Below are 20,917 nucleotides of genomic sequence, written 5' to 3' on the forward strand. Positions count from 1 at the left end.
TTTGAACTAAAAACTAATAGGTTGTATGAAGAATAATAAATTTATTATCAATTATTCATTGTAGAAATATGTTGGTTTTGTTGAATATTGCTGCAAGTCTAGCCGCAATTATATATTATTGTGCTATTTTCATTTTGTATACATTTCTTTTTATTGATTCAAGAGTAGACTTTACCTATTTTCTTAATTGACTTTAATTAAGTCTTATAAATAGAATATAGTCATTTAAATTTTAAGCTCAAAGTCCAATTTCAACTACATATTAGAATCGTCTTAGAAGAGGTAAAATGTTTTATTTAAATTCTGGCCAAATAAATATGAATAATAATATAAATAGTAGTGAAAAATTTTGCTTTTTAGCACAACTTTCGGCTAAAAAATGGAGTGTATATATAGTACTAAAGTCGGAAAAATAAAATTTCTATTATGTTATTAAATAGCAATTTCACCATCATTACTTTGTGATTGAAAAAAAATTTTAGTTTAGTTGTGTCAATCTTTCACCTTCTAAAATCAACAAATTAATACTTTCAACTTTGGAAATGGGCCTAATTATTTTACAGATAGAGTACATCCTAGACATATGGTTACATTCTGAACTTATTTCAATTTATTTTCGGATTTTCTAATTTTGTAAAATTGCTCATCTACCCAGTAGTTTCCCATCTTATAATTTGTTTAAAATTGCTTTATTATTGGAGTAATTTTTTACCTATTCGGTGTTAAAAGGTTAATTGATTTTTACAGATTCTTCCTGTAAAAACTCGGTAATTGCTTATACTTTTATAACCACTTAATTTTCAATAACTAATACTTTTTGCCTGCATTGCTTATAATGACTTGCATTCAATCAGTTACATAAGTGCTTTATTTTAAGTTTTGTTGTTTTATTTGCACATTGCTTTTCACACACACACACATAGATAAAAAGGGTTTTCTGTGTGAAAACTGTACATTCAAACAACTAAGCAGAGGAGTTGTGAGTGAGACAGCGAAGTAACGAACAAAATGGAAAGGTTTATATTCAATGTGAAAAAGTTTGGTTTTTTAAGCCAAACAACTTTTTGACTCCTTATTGGTAAGCACTTATTTAAGTAGTGTTTTGCAAGTGAGCGTGATAAGTAATTTCTTCCAATGTCATCCATGTGTTAAAGTAATGAGTTAAAATGCTACTGAAGTAGTACTGAAAAGAGTTTCTTTTTTAACTTTTTAACTTATTACTTTTTAATGTAAGTTATCGCTGAACAATTACCACTAATTGATGAAATTTTTACATTAAATATGCAAATTGTTTGCACAATTAATAATTCAACGTGATACAGTTAATAAAGTGTACGTAAAATAAATGTTTTTTTCTAACATTCAGCTTAAAGAAAATTACTTTGAGCACAAAGTTGAACAGTCGTAATTAATGAAAACTAATAAATCAAAGGAAATTCAATATGTTAAAGTATAGTAAATACTTAAGAAGTCATACAGAATAAAGAAAAATCTTAAATTTATATTTATATCCTTCAAAAACTGAAGGATATACAAAATAAGGTATATTTATATTTTTTCATAAAATTGTACAAAAAATAATATTACAGAATTCAAACATCGAACTAGAACCGGAACTAGTAAAACACCAAGAATATACATACTTTTTAAATTAAAAGTTTCCCAGCAAAAACTTACATTGAAAAATACTTATTCATTGGTATTTTAAATCTTTATTTAAACAAGGTGATGACATTAAAGGCTAGAACTTACCACGCTACTTATATAGTAACTTACTTACACATAAGCAGTTGAAAATGAGTTTGGCTTTACTAACAAAGAACATTTGCATACAGAGCTTGTTCGTTAGTTCGCTTACTTACTCACAACGCGACTATTTATACCCTACACCACTTTAGTGGGTAGGGTATATATTGGGTTTATGCTGATGTTTGTAACGTACAATAATATTGGTCCTATACCCACCTTAAAGTATACCAATCAGCTCAGAATAATTTTCTGAATTGATTTAGCTATATTCGTCCGTCCATGTAAACCTTGTAATCAAACTACTTACAGGTCGCAATTTTAAATATAATTCAATGTTGAAAATGGTTTACATCGGTCCCCATACAACTGAACCCGCCGAATAGGGTTTTTAAGTTCTTAATTATGTTCAATATACTGATATCTCGACAAAAAGCTACAAAAACCAAGTTCTATACAAGACTTGATGACCCTCACGAATTCCATAATAATAGATCCTCATGTGAGCCTAGCCCTTATGAAAAGCCCCCATCAAAATTTCACTTAAATGTCCACAATTTTATTCAACAATAAACGGCTTAAGTATGTATATCTGAGGCAAGGTACAGATCAACTTAAATGCTTTATTATGGCAACTAAATCACATTATATTTTTGTAAAAGATGTAGGGTATTATATGGTCGGCCTCGCCCGACTATAATTTCTTACTTGTTATAACCTACACCACTTAAGTGGGGAGGGTATATTGGGTTTCTGCTGATGTTTGTAACATACAAAAATATTCGTCCTATACCCACCTTAAAGTATACCAATCGGCTTAGAATCATTTTCTGAGTCGATTAAGCTATGTCCGTCCGTCAGTGTGGCTGTCCATGTAAACCTTGTGTGCAAGGTAGAGGCCGCAATTTTCAAGATAATTGGATGAAATTTGGCACACACACACAAGCTATTGAAAATGGTTAAAATCGGTCCATTATTTCGACTAGCTCCCATATAACCGTACCCCCAAATAGGGCCTTTTGGCTTATAATTAATTTAAATGATCTATTATGATAAAGATATGATAAAGTCGACAAATCTTAGTTTTATAGAACTTTAAATGCCAATACCGTTTTTTGTAATGATCGGACTTTATTTGACCCTATCCCCCATACAAACTCCCCTTCAGAAAATGACTTAAAGGTCAAAATTCACTTACAAACACTAATAACACTTTTAAATTCTACATAGAAGAAGACTTAACTCCCCTACCAACACTTTTAAGGATAGGTCTATATTTTGCCCTACTCCCCTTTGAGCCCTTTCGTAAAATTTTTTTTTTTTTTTGCCAAAAAAAAGTAAAAATATTCCGAAATAAAGTTAAAAAAACAAACCAAATGCTTAATTTTTTTTAATAATCCTAATTTTTAACATACATACTGACTGGTGTAGGGTATCATATGGTCGGCTACGTCCGACTAAACATTCATACTAGTTTCTTTATGTGTGTGTGTAAAAAGCAAGCAAGAAAGTACTTTTCTACTTTTCTGATTATAATATAAGTCAATACAAGAGTACTTAAAAGTAATGCAGGCGTTAAGTAATGGTCAATAGGAAGTGTCTTTAAAAGCACAATCTATTACAAAATTTTTGCTGGGTGGTCTCTAGTTCAAGATCAATTGATGCTTTTTATTAAAACATCATGCAAACTTTTGTTGCATGCAAAAATTGTTTAAAAAATAGTACAAATTATATACATAAATATATAATTTATTTAATTTATCTATTAATATTTACTTTCAAAAATGCATTTATTTAAAGAGAATATTTTCCACTCGAATACGTAAAAAGTTAAATAAATGTTGATAAATAAAATAAGACATTTATAATAATATATTAATTTTATTTAAAAACAAATGACTTTATATTATAAAAAAAAGCAATAGTTAAATTGCATGTTCTACAATTATTTTATATATGTATAATAATTTTTACAAAACTACATAGTTAAATATATAAAAAAAAGATTACATAATTAAAAAATATATATATATATATAAAAAAATTTAAATATCGTTATATATTTCACACTCTTTGGTTACACTCTAAAATAAATCTCTATGTTTTTCAAACATCGATTCCCATTGTTTAATCTTATCCATTTCAGGCACATCAATCATTTTCAATTCATCACTAATATTCAAACACTTGTATACTTCATCGGATTTCTTAATTGGATCCCAGGAAACATTTTCCATACCTTCAATTTCATTGCTATAAGGATTACCAGTGGTGGCAAATTGTATCCATATACCAGTCATACGTTCAATTGTTTTGTATTCACGGGATTCTTTAGGCATACGTTTGGCCAATTGATTCCAGAAGAAATAGGTTAATTCATCAGCATGACTAACACCCTTAACACCACGTCCACTACGCATAATACGATAGGGATTGATAAGATCTTCCGAATCGAAGTCGAAGCGATACAAGTAGACGGGTGTACCGGAGGTGTGATTGAAACGTAATTGCAATAAACGATGCATGGGGAACCAGAAATAGATGTGAGAGCAAAGCTGAAGAAATGAAAAATAATTGTAATGATTTAGTATGATAATAATATTTAAGAGAATGTCATGAACCGATCTCTAAAGTATTTAAGGATATTTATGTTTTAAAAGAATATTTTAAAGTATTAATAAAAAATATAAGTTTTATATGGATAGTGTTAATTATGAATTGATCCACACGAAACCATGAAGAGGATTTCTGTCACATTTTATCTCTATTCTGAAACGGACCTTATAAGGGGATTGGAAATGTATTGAGGACGATTTCTATTGTTATACTAATATCCTCAAGCATTAAATTTAGTTCCCGAAGGCGACCTTTCACAATATTCCAGAGATCACGTGTGTAAAGGGTATGTAAAAGGGAGAATATATACTAAACATATCTGATCAATGTAGAATATTTTGCTCATAAAATATAATAGAGAACATAAGTATATTGAAAATATATGATAAATGAATGTCGAAATTTTTACGAGAGTACACGTCATGAAGCTCTACCCCACGGTGGTCTTTTTCATCCAATGTGTAGACTTGACAACGGTTTACCATCGCCCCTTTATCCTTCAATGAAGAACTCAGGTGGCAATTTTTGTACATTGGATTTGACCGGTCCATGAACAAACACTTTTCTGAAGTACTCGAGCTATCTAATCTCTTACGATCGGATGGCCTCTTTTGATTCAGCAACAGCACCTAGAGACGTAACCGAAGTACGAATCCACCAAATAAGCCGAGGACATTGTTCTTACACACACTGTGGTAATGAACTTATTTGAAAAGGAAGGAAAATTCAATGGTATCATTTGTATATGATACCTTTCATCTATCATCATACAACCCTGCAGACATATCATTCATACGACACATACATACATGAGAAAAACATACGACTCATTTATTATAGGCAGACGAGTTGAGTGAATCATGCCGTACCTTACATTCATCCCGTCCCAATTTATACCAATTAATACCAACTCATTTCCAACGCTAAGTCCCACAGTCATCCTCTATGGGGTATATGTTATTTCGGCAACAGCGCCGAACTTATCCCGAAATATTGATTTTACCTTACATCAGTCTTTTAGCCGCAACATACTCTCCCCGCGAATTTGGGTTTAAAACAGTGCCACTACGTGGATCCCGAAGGAACCTCAACCAACTGACCAGCCAGGACATAGTCCTCTTTTCAATCAATGCAAGAACTAAGCCAGGCAGTAGACTGTTACCAATTTTCTAGTCGCGGACAAATTATAGGTATTGGCCACCTCTTTATACGCCGTGATTGCAATAACACCAAGGTGGAGGCTTCACCAAGGTAATATGCCCCCGGGGGATATATGATAAATGTTTAATATTTTGGTATGGATGGACAGACGCTATATTCTAAGAGCGATATATGTTACAAACGAAATGACAAAATCAAAAGGCTGCGCCTCTTTTAAATAGTGGTAAGGTGCAGTAATTGTTTTTAAAACACCATCGGAACAATAGTAGTTTCTTATAAAGTCATGTCCACCAGTCTGCGATATTTCTCTGTGTTATAAATGGAATGACGAAATCAATATGCCACGCCTCTTTCTTATTGGTGAGTAGGTACAGTAATTCTGTTAAAAACATCACTGGAGTAATAGTAAAATCTTATAAAGTCATATCCGCCCGTGTGTATGAATGTTTGTCATTCTTTCATATAAACTTTGTAATGTAATGAACAACCCTAAATAGGTTCTACAATTAACAGCTCCTATGTTTGACACCAAAGTAGATATATTCCTCTTTAGATTCCCAATAATTGGTCTCACAATATTTGTTCCCTTCCATACTTACATCCATAAAATTATCGGCGGTTGGTGTTTCTCCTGTAACATGAGCCTTTTTAATTTTTGCACCCATTTCCAAAGTCTCTGGGGCGGTGCGTTCAGCATCAGCCAATTCACTTGGCACAAAATTGACACAAGTTTCTAATTCTTTAACAAGCATAGGCATTTGCTTAAGAACTACAAAAAGAAATAGTATAAATGTCCATAAGTTGTATATAACAGTTATTATTTAAAATACTAACTCGAAGTGAAAAATAGACCCTCATATGAAGTGTTACCCATCATAGTGGGTATCGAATTACCCCAAGCAGTTTTAACCATTTCCCTAGGATGTTTGGGTAAGACACAATCAGCGGTCTGATATGGCTCAACAGTGGGACCAAAAGGAAACATGACCTTATTTGTACGCTCTTCTAGAGTTAAAACTTTTTCCTCAAGTTTTATTAAATCCTGTGGCTTGGCTTTCATAAGAAACTCCAAAACATCCTTATCATTATCTTCACCCTTATAACCGGCCAATTTGGCTAAGGTGAAGGCACGATGTTGACATTGGGTATTAGCCAATGGACAAATAGCATTGCCCGACATTAGTATACCACGATGGAAAAGACCACGAGTTTGTTCGGTTAACATCATGTAATGGGTAGAAGCAGCACCGGCACTTTCACCAAAGACTGTAATATTCTCGGGATTGCCACCAAAGTTGACACAATTATTTTTAATCCAACGCAAGGCCATGACTTGATCTTTAAGGCCGGCATTACCGGGCACATTAAGGTCTTCTGAATTTAAACTTAGAAAACCTAGAAAGTTGTTATATATTTAGTTAAAGTTTATTAAATAATGAAAACTAACTAACCTAGAGCTCCCAAACGATATTGTATGTTAATCAACACCACATCCTTTTTAATGAAATAATCAGGACCATACATATCACGATGATTTTCACCGATAATAAAACCACCACCATGTATGTACACTAAAACGGGACGTTTAGTTTCGGGATTTAGCTGAAAATTAAGAAAAATAAAAACTTTTAAATAAAATTTCTTAAGACATTACTTTAGATACTCTTTTCTACCAATACAGGATTATTCAAACTTTACTTAAAAATTTAAAGTAAACTAATAGATATATATCTAATAAACGTAAACCAAGTCATATTTCTTTAACATGATTAATATTTTAGGCATATAAACACATAAACTCCCCAAAATCTCAATAATAAATTATGTTATAAATTCTTAAACAATTCAAAAATATACATTAAATATACTCACATTATTCGTATAGACACTTAGGTATAGACAATCCTCTGAGCCACACACTTTGCCCGTAATAAAATCAACTTGCACTGACTTATCTTTATGATTGCAACAATCACGCACACCATCCCAGGGTGTTGGTCGCTGGGGTGCTTTAAATCTCAGCTCACCCACTGGCGGTTGGGCGTACGGTATACCCTCGAAACTGTAGTAGGAATCATCGTACACAGTTAAACGTTTAACGCCTTTCACTTTGCCATATTCAGTTTCAGCTACCACCGTTTCATTGGTAGTTAAACGATAGTTTAAAAACTTATTTTCAATGCATCTAAAAATGGTATAGAAAAAGTTTTTGATAAGAGAAAAAAGTGATTAGAAAAGTATAGTTAATTAATTTCATTTTAAATATTTTCATAGCATATTTTAAGGTAAATCTGTTAAAAAAAAAAAAAAAAACATTTTAATATTTTTAGCACACCTACACAGCAGCTTTAATTGCCACACGTACTAAAACAACTAAATATAAGGTGAAATAATTTCCCTACAGTTCTGAGTGTGTTTCTGGAAATTGATAATGTTTATATTATTTTCGTTGCAGAAATATCTATGTCTTTGAATAAATATTTTTTTATTAAAACTTGATCAAGTTTTGGTAATAAATATATGGATCTAATTCAAACAGATTTCTGAAAATCAAAATCTACAGTCTAGTCTAGTTTATAGTCTATTATAAAGTTTATTGTATAGTCTTTAGATAAATCTGTAGTATAGTCTATAGTGTAGTCTATAGTATAGTCTATAGTATAGTCTATTGTGTAGTCTATAGGATAGTCTATAGTACAGTCTATAGTCTTGTCTAGTCTTTAGACTAGTCAATAGTATAGTCTACAGTCAAGTCTATAGCCTAGTTTATAGTTTAGTTTATAGTCTTGTCTATAATCTAGTCTACAGGCTAGTCTATAGGCTAGTCTATAGTCTAGTCTATAGTCTAGTCTATAGTCTATTCTATAGTCTAGTCTATAGTCCAGTCTATAGTCTAGTCTATAGTCTAATCTATAGTCTAGTCTATAGTCTGGTCTATAGTCTAGTCTATAGTCTAGTCTATAGTCTAGTCTATAGTCTAGTCTATAGTCTAGTCTATAGTCTAGTCTATAGTCTAGTCTATTGTCTAGTCTATAGTCTAGTCTATAGTCTAGTCTATAGTCTAGTCTATAGTCTAGTCTATAGTCTAGTCTATTGTCTAGTGTATTGTCTAGTCGTATTAATGTGTGAACACGAGAAAAATTAAAAAATGTATATTTTTTTTGAAAAGTGCTTCATTTCCTCACCAGCTTTTTGGAATCTTTTCAAAATGGCTCTCCAAAATTACGTAATATGTAACTTATTGCAAAAAAAGTTAATTTTTTTTACGGTATTTCTTGTCCACAAAAATAAAAAATATATATTTTTTACTTGTCTTATGTTCAGTACATTAATACGCATCGATTGAGAGGTATTTATACTTGATATTCTTAAAAAGGCGATTCCTCGGGACACTCTAATGTACATGTACTTGTTTATATGTCTACCTTTTTGTCAATCTACGTTTCTCAATTGTACCCATTTTTTGTATCAAAGGCGAAATCTTTTCGTACATATGTAAATATTACAGAGACAGAAACTTTGATTTTATATCAGAGTTAAAATTAAAAAAATGTAATGTGTTCTTAAACAAATTATTAATTTCACCTTGCAATGCGTTGTAAATAATTTTATATTTTTTTAAAATTATTCAATAAATAACATTTCTCATATTAACTAAATTAACTATTTTTTACATTTTCAAAATTCTATTATCAAAATAGTAAAACTAGACAAAAAAGGCTTTCATTAACAAAAATAAGATTAAATAAACTACACACTTAATTAGAATTAAAAATAACTATCATTAAATTAAAAATAAGCTAAACTGATGATACAACATTTTCATCTAAATTAAACTACTAATTATATTACATACATTGCATCACATTAGAATGCGATTATTTTTTAAAGCAACGAAAAAAAAAAATAATGTATGATATTAAAAAACTGCATGTAAAACTATTTTCAAATGAATTATTTATTTAAATTAAACATAAACAAAAAAAAAAAAAAAAAGATTCTATTAATTTTTTGTTGTTTATTTATTTTTAAATTAGTCATTATTAAAATACAGTTTTATATCTTTAGAAGACGAATATGGGTGTGGTTGGTCTATCTTATTTATTTTTGCTCTAATCATTTTGAAAAAATATATATATAAATGTGTATGAGCAAACGTAGAATTGTTGATAGCATTTTATTATTATTGTTAATATTAAGCTTTTAAATAAATATAAACTAAAAACGTACGTACAACATGCATTTTAACAATCAAGTGCATTGTCAACATCAGTTCAGTGGTTGTGTACACAACAAACAAACATTTTTATTTAAATATTTATTAGAATGATGGAGAATTGCAACAATTGCCAATTATTAACTTTTAACATTCATACATGAATGATTCTTCTTAAATGTAAAGTAAAGTTACGTTCAGACCTATCAAATATTAAAAAAAAGAAAAAACGTAAATACTATTTTTGTAATTTTTTTTTAGATTTTATATGATTTTTGAATAATATCGAAACAAATAATAAAGACGTTCTGAACTGATGTCGTCAAAAATATATTATGTTTGTGCAAAGGAATTCAAAATGTCGATGACGTCATTTTTGCCAAATATTTGATATGTGTGAACGAGTAGCTAAATCTGTATGCGTGTATGTTTTAGAAGGTTTTAATTAATTAAGTTTTATTAATAATATGGGTTTTCTATTTATACATACATATGTATGTATATGTATGTATTGCTATTAAGTTAAATTGAATTTATATGACACAACAATTGAAAATTTATTGATATAAACTTGACACATATACAAAAATTACTACTAAGTAATTCTAAGCCCTTTTTAATCTCCCTTAATTTATGTTATTTCTAAAATTTTATGTTAAATCTCAGTCGTGTTTGGTTTGATTTTGGATGTATCAAACAAAAAATTTATTTTGAAAAGTTAACTCATAACTTTTATACCATTATATTAACACTGCAATGTCAATGGGGGAAAGTTACATAAACGTTCGCTTACAGATAGGGTGTTTCAAAAGCTGTTTTGTTGGGACTTCTTAGTTGTCCATTTTGGGATCACTGACACATATTTGTTGAAATTTGATCCATTCATTTTAACTATATAGTGATTTTGAATGTCAGATACACTAATTGAAGAACCTTACTGAAGGGCCTAAAGAAGAGCAAGTGCTAAATTTCATGAAATTATCTTAAAAATTGCGACCTATAGCGAGCGCTATAGGTTTCTGGTATACTTTAAGGTGGACGTAGAACCAATATTTTTAGGTGTTACCAACATCAGCACCATATTGATGTAGGGTATATAAAAATTGTTTTCAGGTAACATTTACTGAAGGACTAGCTTTCTAAGTCCACTAATTTGGGCCCTATCATGCTTTTAATGACGTTCGCAGATGGACGGCCATTAGGATGCTACTTATATCATTTTGCGATCTTAAAATAATTCTTTCAAAAAATTTCTTTCTACTTTTTATTTCAAATCTTTGTAAAACATCAAATATAAGGAGCAAAATTTTATTATATCCATATTATTTAAAAATTAATTTTTTAAATAAATTTTTCATTAAAAATTTAATTTTTCATTAAAAATTTAATTTTTCATTAAAAATTTAATTTTTTAAAATTTAATTTTTTATTAAAATTAAATTTTTCATTAAAAATTCCATTTTACTCGAGCATAAAACTATCATTAAAAAAGTTTAATGCATCATTAAATTTTTCTAATTATATATCACTAATAATGAATCAAATTATTTGGTCATTTCTGTTGCAATAATCAAATAAATTTTATGCACAATAATTGCAAATCTAATGTGTGTCTTTATACTACAGCAATCAATACGTATCTCCAACATCACTATATATGAGGGTAAGATTCGTTTATATTGATAATAGTCAATCTTGAAATATACTGACCGATGCATAATAGCTTTCTAGATCGAATTAGTTATGTCTTTTCATCAGGGCGTTAATAAAATTTTATGAAATATTTTTTGTGGCCTCTGATAGGTTAGTGTTCTAGTCTAGTAGACCAGAGGGCTGGGTTCGATTCCCACCCGTGGCACTGGTTAAGGAGCGCACAACAGGCGCGATAGAGGCCTAGGTGTATTTCTTCGGATTTGATGTGTATACATCCTCCTTTCAAACTAACTAACTAAGTACCTAACTAACTATATATTCCTTGTTCTTATTAAATTCTTTAATGGTTTGTCCGTCCGTCTGTCTGCATGTTGAAAGCACTATTGAGTCTAAATAGAAAGAGCTTGTAAGTATTTTATATAGAAATGGTTTGTTTGGTATAAAAAATAGGCAATATCGGTCCACATTTTCGCAAAGCTCCCATACAAATGTGATATCGGTAATTTTATTTAAATTTGAACAAGAAAAGTAGTATAAGTTCTACAAGTAGTTCTGAAACACATGATTTTTGCCTGAACTCGTTCTAGTTTGGCGTTGAGACCAATGATTTTTGTTCGAAATTGTCATCTTCGGAACTGGCTCTGAGGAAGCGTAATGGAGTCGACACTCGTTTTTTGAAACGCGTCTGGAACTAGTTCTTTAATCAATGATTTTTGTTTGAATATGTCAACATAGTCCTAGTTCCACTAGAAAGCTTTAGGGAATGTGTAAATAAATATTTCTTTTTTAACGTTTTTGTTTTGAAATTATTAAGATTACGAGCTATTTTGAGAAAATGTTGATTAATTTTTACTATTGTATTGTTATTACTATTGTTATTTACAAAACTGTTTTTAGTAGTTCTAAAACAAGTAGTTTTTAGAACAAGTTCAAACAATTTTCCTGGGAATATTTTAATAGTTCATTCATATTTTTTTAAGGTATATTTTATATATATATTTTTTAATACAATTCAAAAATTGTTTCAAAATTCACAAAGTTTTCCTTGACTTAATTTTCCGACGTTTTCAAGAAAATTTTCTTTTTTAAAATAAATTTCACTTGATATACTAATTAGTATCTCATACTGGTCCTTCCATCTAATCGCTTTTCATTAAATCGGCAGAAAGATAATTTATTTTTTATTAATATGATATTTTCTGTTTAGTTTTTAAACTTATATTTTTTTAACTTTTAATTTATAAACTAACGTAAATTACTTAATTTTATTTTCTTTATTATTTCTTAAATATTAATTATTTTTATTTTTTAAAAATAATTAGCAAAATTTCTTCGTTTTTTCACCTTATAGTTTGAATTTCTGAGAACTATAATGAAGACTTTATAAATAAGAAATTGTTACCATAAACTTATGTACCTACATTTAAATGACACTATACTGTTAAAAACCAATACATCACAGCGTATGGTTAATATTAATTAAGTAATATAATCCTTATACGCACCCTAAAATTTAAAACACTACCGGTCCTTATTTGATATTTATATATATATATATGTACATATTGTATCACATTGTCGAGTGGCAAATAATTTAATCATGATTTCTAATCACCAACAATAACAAAATAAGCCTAATCTTTTATTATATTAATAAAACCAAATGATATGTTCACATAAACAAAACAAAAAATTGAAAAATAAACAAATATTAAATATAGAAGAATATTCTTATATAGAATCTAATTATTTATGGTTATGATTATATTCGCAAAAATTTCAAATAAATATTTTTCTTAAGTAGAACTTACCTTTTAACTCAAAACTTTTAAGTGTGAACACTACCTAAGTCATTTGTCTAGGTATTATAGATAATTATTCTAGAATCTTCAGACAAACATTAATATGTATTATTTATACATTTAATGAAAACACATGTTTCTTTTAACTTGAAATACAATTCAGACTTGCAATCATTATTCTACTCTCTTCGTTTTCTTCTTGCATTTACTGTTTATATTTATTTTGCAAAATCCATATTAAAGACTTGTTCAAATATTCTCTATTATCTATTATATCTTATGTACATTTCTTGTCATTATTATTGTTCGGGCTGTTGTTAATATTATTTACGGAATATTTTCTGTTAAAGTCAAGGCTGCTTATTTTTTTTTTTTTTTTGTATTATTAATAATTTATATTCTACATTACTTTCTTTAATAAAACATCTTGTGTATGAATATATAAATAAATATTATATGTACTTAGTTCTTATCAGTGAACTGTTATTAAACTCTTAATACTTATCAAATCATATATGTATGTATGTGTATAAATACAGATTTATATATATAACACATTCATAAGTATTTGTGTTTGTTTATATTTCTTGCATATTATGTGCAGTATGTAGTTTTAGTGTTTTTGTGATAAGACTACATAAATCTGTTTGTCTTGTATAGAAAACAATTAAAGTTATTTTATAATTAACCCATTAAAGATAAAAAAGTACATGTTTTTATTTTTTGGAACAACAAAAAAATTTATTAAATTTTAAAGTAGGTGGAAGGGCGTAAAAATTAATAAGTTTTCTATTTCGAGAAATAAAATTGTTTATTAAAAGTATTTTGTTTCCTTATATTTTTTGTTTATAAAAATACTTTATACTGGTTATTGTGCTCGTATTTTATTTGGAATTCTATTTGTATGTAATTATTTGTATAGAAAAAGTGGCAATTTTCACTGAAGCAACCTAATTTTTCAGGAGCATGCAGTGTCATTAGGAGCTACTCATTGAGCAATAATAAAATTCTTCAAAAATATAGAAATTGATTTTCATAAGAGCTGAAACCAAGACACCTTGCAAAAGGATTTTGAATGTTCGATATTCTATAAAAGAAACCCTCTACTGCAATTTTATATAAGTATGAATGTATAGTCGGACATGGCCAACCTTTCAGTGTGTAAAAAATTTGGTTTAAATTTTAATAACAAAGCCATTTAATTTTTACCTTAATTTTGGAATATAAGCGAAATAATTGACCGATTTCAACCAATTTCAATAGCGTTAGTTCTTTTTTCGAAAGAAGAGTTTGTGTTTTTACTCATACCCACTGTAGAGGTGTAGGGTATAAAAATAATATAAACGCGAAGGTAAATAGTACATAGCATGCTCTGTATTTGCTGAGACCAAAAAGATCCTGTCTAGTTTATGCTGCAATAATCCGGATAACTTCATTGGTCAGAAAAGTGTAGTATACTGCAGAGGGTTTATGGTACTTTACTATAAGCGGTGCCATGTGTACTACTTCAACAAAGGCTCTGGAAACGTAGAAATATATTAGCGATATGAGGCTGGCCTCTGCTAGGTTAGTTGTTAGTGTTCTAGTCTGGTAGACCGGAGGAGGTATGTCGATTCTCACCTGTTGCACAATAGGCCCGATAAAGGTCTAGGTGTATTTCTTTATATTTGTTGTATATATGTACATCCTATTTTCAAACTAACTAAGATATGAGGCTGCACATACTGCCGAAGGACGCCTGGCTTTAGGCGAACTGGCCAAAAGTGATTATACGATAAATCAATATAAAATCATCAGTCGTATCTGATCGCTTATAAGGCACAAAATATGTAAGAAACTTTGAAACTCTGATCGCGTATAGAATGTCTTGGTCAAGCGAAACATTAGAGCAAATACCAGTAGGAATTGGTTGCAATAAGGATGACTCTATATTGGGGGATTAGATGGGCCTAGGATTCTATATTGAAGATCCAGAATTGATACATATCAGGACAAGTTCACTTGGGAGTTGTGGGCAACGAAAGGTCAAACGTATAAGCTTTAAAGGGAAGGGAGTTTGAGGTAGTTAAACTGACGAACGCAATATGAGTAACAGAATCCCAAGGGACTCTTGGAATAATGAAAAGGTGGGTAGAACATAAAGGATCATATGAATAAGAATTCTCCTTAAAATTAGCAAGTCTGAGTTTAGTATGAGTAATGACACAGGAGTGAACACACAGGATTACGAGCACATCAATTGAAAATTCCAAGTGTGAATTCAGACAAATATAGAGCACATTATATTGGACATATTATGGACTATAGTGGAGTAAGGTACTAATATTTCGGCGAAAGTTCGGCTCTATAGTTATTTTTGTTAAGGCTCTATCGTGTTTTCATCATACAGATATACGAAAGACAGACTGACAGACATATAGTGAGATTGACGGACAGATATGGCTAGATTATCTTAAAATCTAATATGGACCCACAATATAAACACTTTAATATTTCGAAGAACAATATTTTGTTACAATCAATATACCCACATATTAAAAACATTTGTCCAATTCACAATCGATGTCGTATCATTGTAGCGTTGTATGTCATAAAATGTATTCAAATAAAGTTTTCTGAAAGAAAAACTAATCAATTGTAAATAGTTATTACATACTACGATGCAACCGTACAACAACGATTGTAAACCGGATAATTAAAAGCAAATCATAAGGTATTCTGAAGCCCAAACTAAAAACAACACGAAATATTAATTAGTTTTGTTTTAAGTTTTTTTTTTTATTATTTATCCAAATTTAAAGCTATTTTGGTGGAATATTTTAAAATTTGCATAATTTAATATGCAATGCAACAAGCATTCAAAATAACTTAAATTCCTAATTCCAAACGTTTCCAAATAAGTACATAATAAAAAATATTTGCAATGATTAGAATATAAAATCGTATGTATTATTTGGTAAGCCAACGACGAAAAAAAAAAAAAACAACCCAAAATATTAATAACGATCACATCATCAACTTTATATGACAATCCATTCTTCTACATTAAAATCTATAAATTATTGCATTTTACTGCCTTAATTGGCATACTTACAGCAAGAAGAAAAAAAAAAAGAACATTAATTTCAAAAAGTGGAACTAGGTTAAGACGTCTACAAATTGTAATTGCGTTTAATGAAATAATCTCTGCACAGTCAATGTCCTAGAAAAGATTCCATTCTTCTTAAAATTTGCAATTGAAATTGTGTATGACTGCTTAAAAAAAAAAAAGAACAAAGCTAATTACTTATTTAAAATAATTTATATTGAGCTATTTAAGTGACTCATTATGTGAGGAATTTGAGACTATTAATTAATTATTAAGAAAAGTTATGACAACGAAAAACATATCAAGATGTTTAAAATTTGATATAATATAAAAACATATGAGTTTTAGGGGAGAAATTATAATTTAGTTTGTTGTTATGACTGTTACACATTAAATATATTAAAATGAATTTATTTATTTATTTTTTTAATTCTGAACTTGACAATATTTGCCGTAGATATCAGATAGTCTGTTTGTTAGTGTGTCTGTGGATTTTTTTAAGTACTTTTTCACAATTTATTATTGAATTATGACTAATTGAGTCATTATTACTGTTTTTCTAGAATTTATTTTTTAACATTAAGTTTTAAGGTTGTGTATGCAAGAGACAATCTTGGTGGTATCATGCAAGTTTACTATCATTCACTTTAAAATATTTTTTTTAAGTTTTTATTTCTATAAATAACTAAACCTGAAATTCACTCAATGACTTAATTGCGATGAAATTTTGGTTATTTTTGTAGTCTATATTATCACAGTGGAGAGGGTAATATACGTTTGTACTGATGTTTATAATGCAGAAAAATATTTGGACTACTAAGTGTAGGTCCAGAATGCAGGTGCAGAATCACTATCATATCGATCATATCATATCGATTGAGCTATGTCTGTCCGTCCATCCGTGTGTCTGTCTATTTTGGATAGTCTGCCTTTGGTCGGTCGCAGGGGTTTTAAACTCTGGGGCATTTCGAATACCGCCTTATGGCCCATTATTAAAACTCACCAATAACTTATGGTAGGATTTTATAATTTCTTATTATTACAGATGATAAGCTGGTGGTAAAATATCTTTATGCTTCATTGATGTTCTTTAACTAAAGTTCATTTTGAAATAGAATTATGTAAACGAGAGAAACCGGACAACAGTCGGATTTACCATGCTCATTCCAATTTAAAAATATCGCGATTTAAAAATCGAAAAATATAGTAAAATTTCATTAAAGTATATATAGATAATTACCCATAACATTAAAACTATTTAAAGTGTAACATAATTTTTGAGTTTATATTAAAGCCAAAGATATTGTCTTTAAAATTGTGCAAATTGAATATTTTACTTTTAAACGGTTAAAGGTCAATCTTCGTAGAGTGTATAATTCAATGTCAAATAGGTCAGGTTGCCCCGTGTTAAAAATTATAAAAATTTATGGTATGAGAATACCCAAACACTCTTTTCCATTCAAGTGAAATATTTTCGATGGAGACTGATGTAGGGCAAGGTAGGGTCAAAGTTTAGTGAATTTCACAGTTTTTTTATTATAATCGTACTTTATAAAATCCGTGTTTTTTTAATCATTCTTTTGTCACAATTTTTTTCAAATACTCTTTCAGATTTTTAAGATCTATCACAGTCGATTTTTATACAATTTACACAGATATCGCAATTTGTTATGGTATTATAGAGAAAACATGTAACACCAGTCTTAAGCCTGAATTGTGGTTTAACCTTGGATCCCTATGAAGTTTTGGTTAGCGGTTTATGTAAAGTCCTAAATTTACTCTAAACGTACTTTAGATGCAAGCAGAAAACAACATGGTTGAGGTAACCATGTTAAAGGTTAAATTTATATCAATAGACATATAACAATAAAACATATAAAGGTTATATGTAAGTTTCAATGTAACGTTATATGTTTATGTGAATCATATTGTGATTAAAATATATTATTTCAATGAAAATAGTATAGTTGTTGTATTCATGTTTAGCAATGTTATTTGCATGCGTGGGGGTCTTTAAATTTCATTTTTGATCATATTATAATGAAAGTAGGAATTCATCAGTTCATGTTTTTTTTTTAAACCGATGTAATGACCAGGATCAATTGCAGATATTAAACATTATCAAGTACAATTTTATAATTCCAAATTTAGCTTAAATCTTTAGCCTATTTAAAGTGCAACTTGTACTTCAATCTTGAGTAATTTAATAGTCGAAGTTTAACTTTAACTCTTTCGCATATACGGGACTAAGGTGTCCCATGATTATTTTTAAATTTTTTCGATTTAGATCGTTATTTTGATTTCACAACTACAGTAAATAGTTATTTCGAAAGAAAAATACGTTATTCTTTGGAATTTGATGTCACATGCTATATTTTTGAAAACACATTATCCATTTTTTATTAAAAGTACAGCGATTAAGTTTTGTGTGTGAAAGAGTTAATAAAGATCAAAAGTAAGTTTTCTAAAATAAATTTAAGACACTAATCTGAATCTTTTTTATGTTTCTTCCTTTCTTTCCTATTACCATTTAAATAACATTTTAATTATTATTACTTACTTAATCTTCCATTTTAATTTCTCCATCAAACTAACGTTGAAATTCATATTGATGTCTTTCTTTTATTTTTTTGTAGATCAACAGGTAATTTTTTTTTTTAAATATATAATTATACGTTTGATTGTGTTTTTATTTTTATTTAAAAGAAACCAAAACTTTCTTTATATCTAGATACAATTTCAATAAATAATGATATTAAACTTGTTGTTGTTGTATTTAATGTTGATTATTTATATTAACAATAATCTAGTATATGTTATTAATTTGCCGCTGACACACTCCCGAAAGAAAGATGTGTTTAATATATAGAGAAAAAAACCTCAAGAATTAACAACTGTATTGTATGAATAAAAAATTGAAACTGAAATTAAAAATTTCATAATAAAAAAAGTAGCGTAAAAATATTGAAATGCGGTTGATGATTAAAAAAATAAAAAAAAACAACAACAACAAGATACAAAAATAAAAACAATAATAAAAAAAAAATTAAAACCAACAACAGTAATAACAAAAGCAAAACAAATTTCATGGAGCTAAAGTAATGGATCGAGCAGCAGCAATAGCACTAGTACTAGTGGCGTTTATGCGGTGGCGTGTGGCATTGTTTTCCAGCACCCAGCGTGTGTGTATTGAGCGTAATATTGAATCATGTATCATAAATACTTACTCACTGATAAGTAGTGTAAACAATTTTACGAGTTTAGCTTTTAATCGGTTAATGATGAAATGCTGCTTCACATATAAATACATAAGATTGATTTTGTTTTAATTGCTACTTATTACAAGAAAACTTGTGTAGACAGATTAAGGGAAAATAAGATTAACAGCACGACTTGGTGACAAATGGTCAGAGATAGAGAAAGTTATAACATAGGCGTCGAAATAAATAGTGATAATGAGTGTTGAATAAAAATTAAAGCAAAAACAGGAAAACTAGACTGATAGACTGCATTACAAAACATTTTAAAAAGAAACAATAAAAACACCCAAGTACTACTTTTGACATACAATTTTTATACCCTACACTACTTTAGTGGAGAGGGTATTATGTGTCGAAAAGTAAAACATTTAATTTGTTTTTTAACCGTATTGTAGAATATTTTAACTTATTGTTGACAAAAAAAAAAAAAAAAATAGATTTTCTATTTTATGGCTCATAGGGGAGAAGAGACAAATATGTGCCTATAAATTTTTAACTTCACATCATTTTATAAAGAGGGGTACGATCATTATAAAAATCAGAAGTGTCATTCACCGTTCTATAGAACTAAGCTTTATTGATTTTTGTTAACATAATAGAAATTTAACGTAATTATGAGCCTAATGGCTCGATTCGGGGGGTACGGTTGTATGGGGGCATGGCCATCAATGGACCGATTTGAACCATTTTGAATAGCGTTTGTAAAGGCTCGATTCGGGGGGTACGGTTGTATGGGGGCATGGCCATCAATGGACCGATTTGAACCATTTTGAATAGCGTTTGTCAGTGAACCAAAAATGAGTATGTGCCTCATTTCATCAATTATCTTGAAAATTACGACCTCTAGCGCACGCGGTTTATATGGACACACAGACAGACAGACAGATGGACATAGCAAAATCGACTCAGAAAGTGATTATGAGCCGATTGGTATACTTCGAGGTGGGTATAAGAATAATATTTTTGAGTGTTACAAACATCAGCTTAAACGCATAATACCCTCTCCACTATAGTGATGGAGGTTAAACATATTGGTCTTAAAGTACACCAAGCGGAATCACTTTCTGAATCGATTTTTCTATGACTGTCTGTCTGTGTGTCTATGTAAAGATTAAGCGCATGCTACGCAACTTTCAATATAATTTGATAAAATTTGGACGAAGAAAGCCTATTGAAAATCGGTCCATTATTTTATCAAAAAGTGAAATTGTTCTAGAATTAAAAAAAAAATTAAAAGCCCTCCCATTTATGCCTAAATCTTTACAGTAATTTATTTCATAATTTTCCGGATATATAGGGAGGACCAAGGCCATATTAAAGATTCTGACTTTATTAGGTTCCAAGATAAAATATATAATCATATTTAGTTCATATG

General features: G+C 29.3%; 1 protein-coding gene across 1 annotated transcript; it reads right to left on the minus strand.

Annotated features, from left to right (window-relative positions):
• Positions 1-3,607: 3,607 nt before the first annotated feature.
• LOC111675495 (esterase B1) lies at positions 3,608-19,199 on the minus strand. Its single transcript, XM_023436266.2, has 6 exons — positions 18,843-19,199; positions 7,396-7,708; positions 6,975-7,125; positions 6,358-6,918; positions 6,123-6,292; positions 3,608-4,301 (listed from the first exon to the last, which is right to left on the minus strand). The coding sequence occupies exons 1-6, from the start codon at positions 18,887-18,889 to the stop codon at positions 3,831-3,833; spliced, it is 1,713 nt and encodes a 570-aa protein (XP_023292034.2). The 5' UTR covers positions 18,890-19,199; the 3' UTR covers positions 3,608-3,830.
• Positions 19,200-20,917: the final 1,718 nt, after the last annotated feature.

The sequence above is a fragment of the Lucilia cuprina genome, chromosome 4 (assembly GCF_022045245.1).
Source record: "Lucilia cuprina isolate Lc7/37 chromosome 4, ASM2204524v1, whole genome shotgun sequence".
Classification (NCBI taxonomy): domain Eukaryota; kingdom Metazoa; phylum Arthropoda; class Insecta; order Diptera; family Calliphoridae; genus Lucilia; species Lucilia cuprina.

Coding starts and splice junctions, on each gene's coding strand:
- LOC111675495 (XM_023436266.2), bottom strand. CDS start 18,889: ATGAATTTCAACGTTAGTTTGATGGAGAAATTAAAATGGAAGATTAA. Junction 7,709..18,842: donor AAATTAAAATGGAAGATTAA/GTAAGTAATAAT, acceptor TACCATTTTTAG/ATGCATTGAAAATAAGTTTT. Junction 4,302..6,122: donor CCGCCGATAATTTTATGGAT/GTAAGTATGGAA, acceptor TCATTTCTTCAG/CTTTGCTCTCACATCTATTT.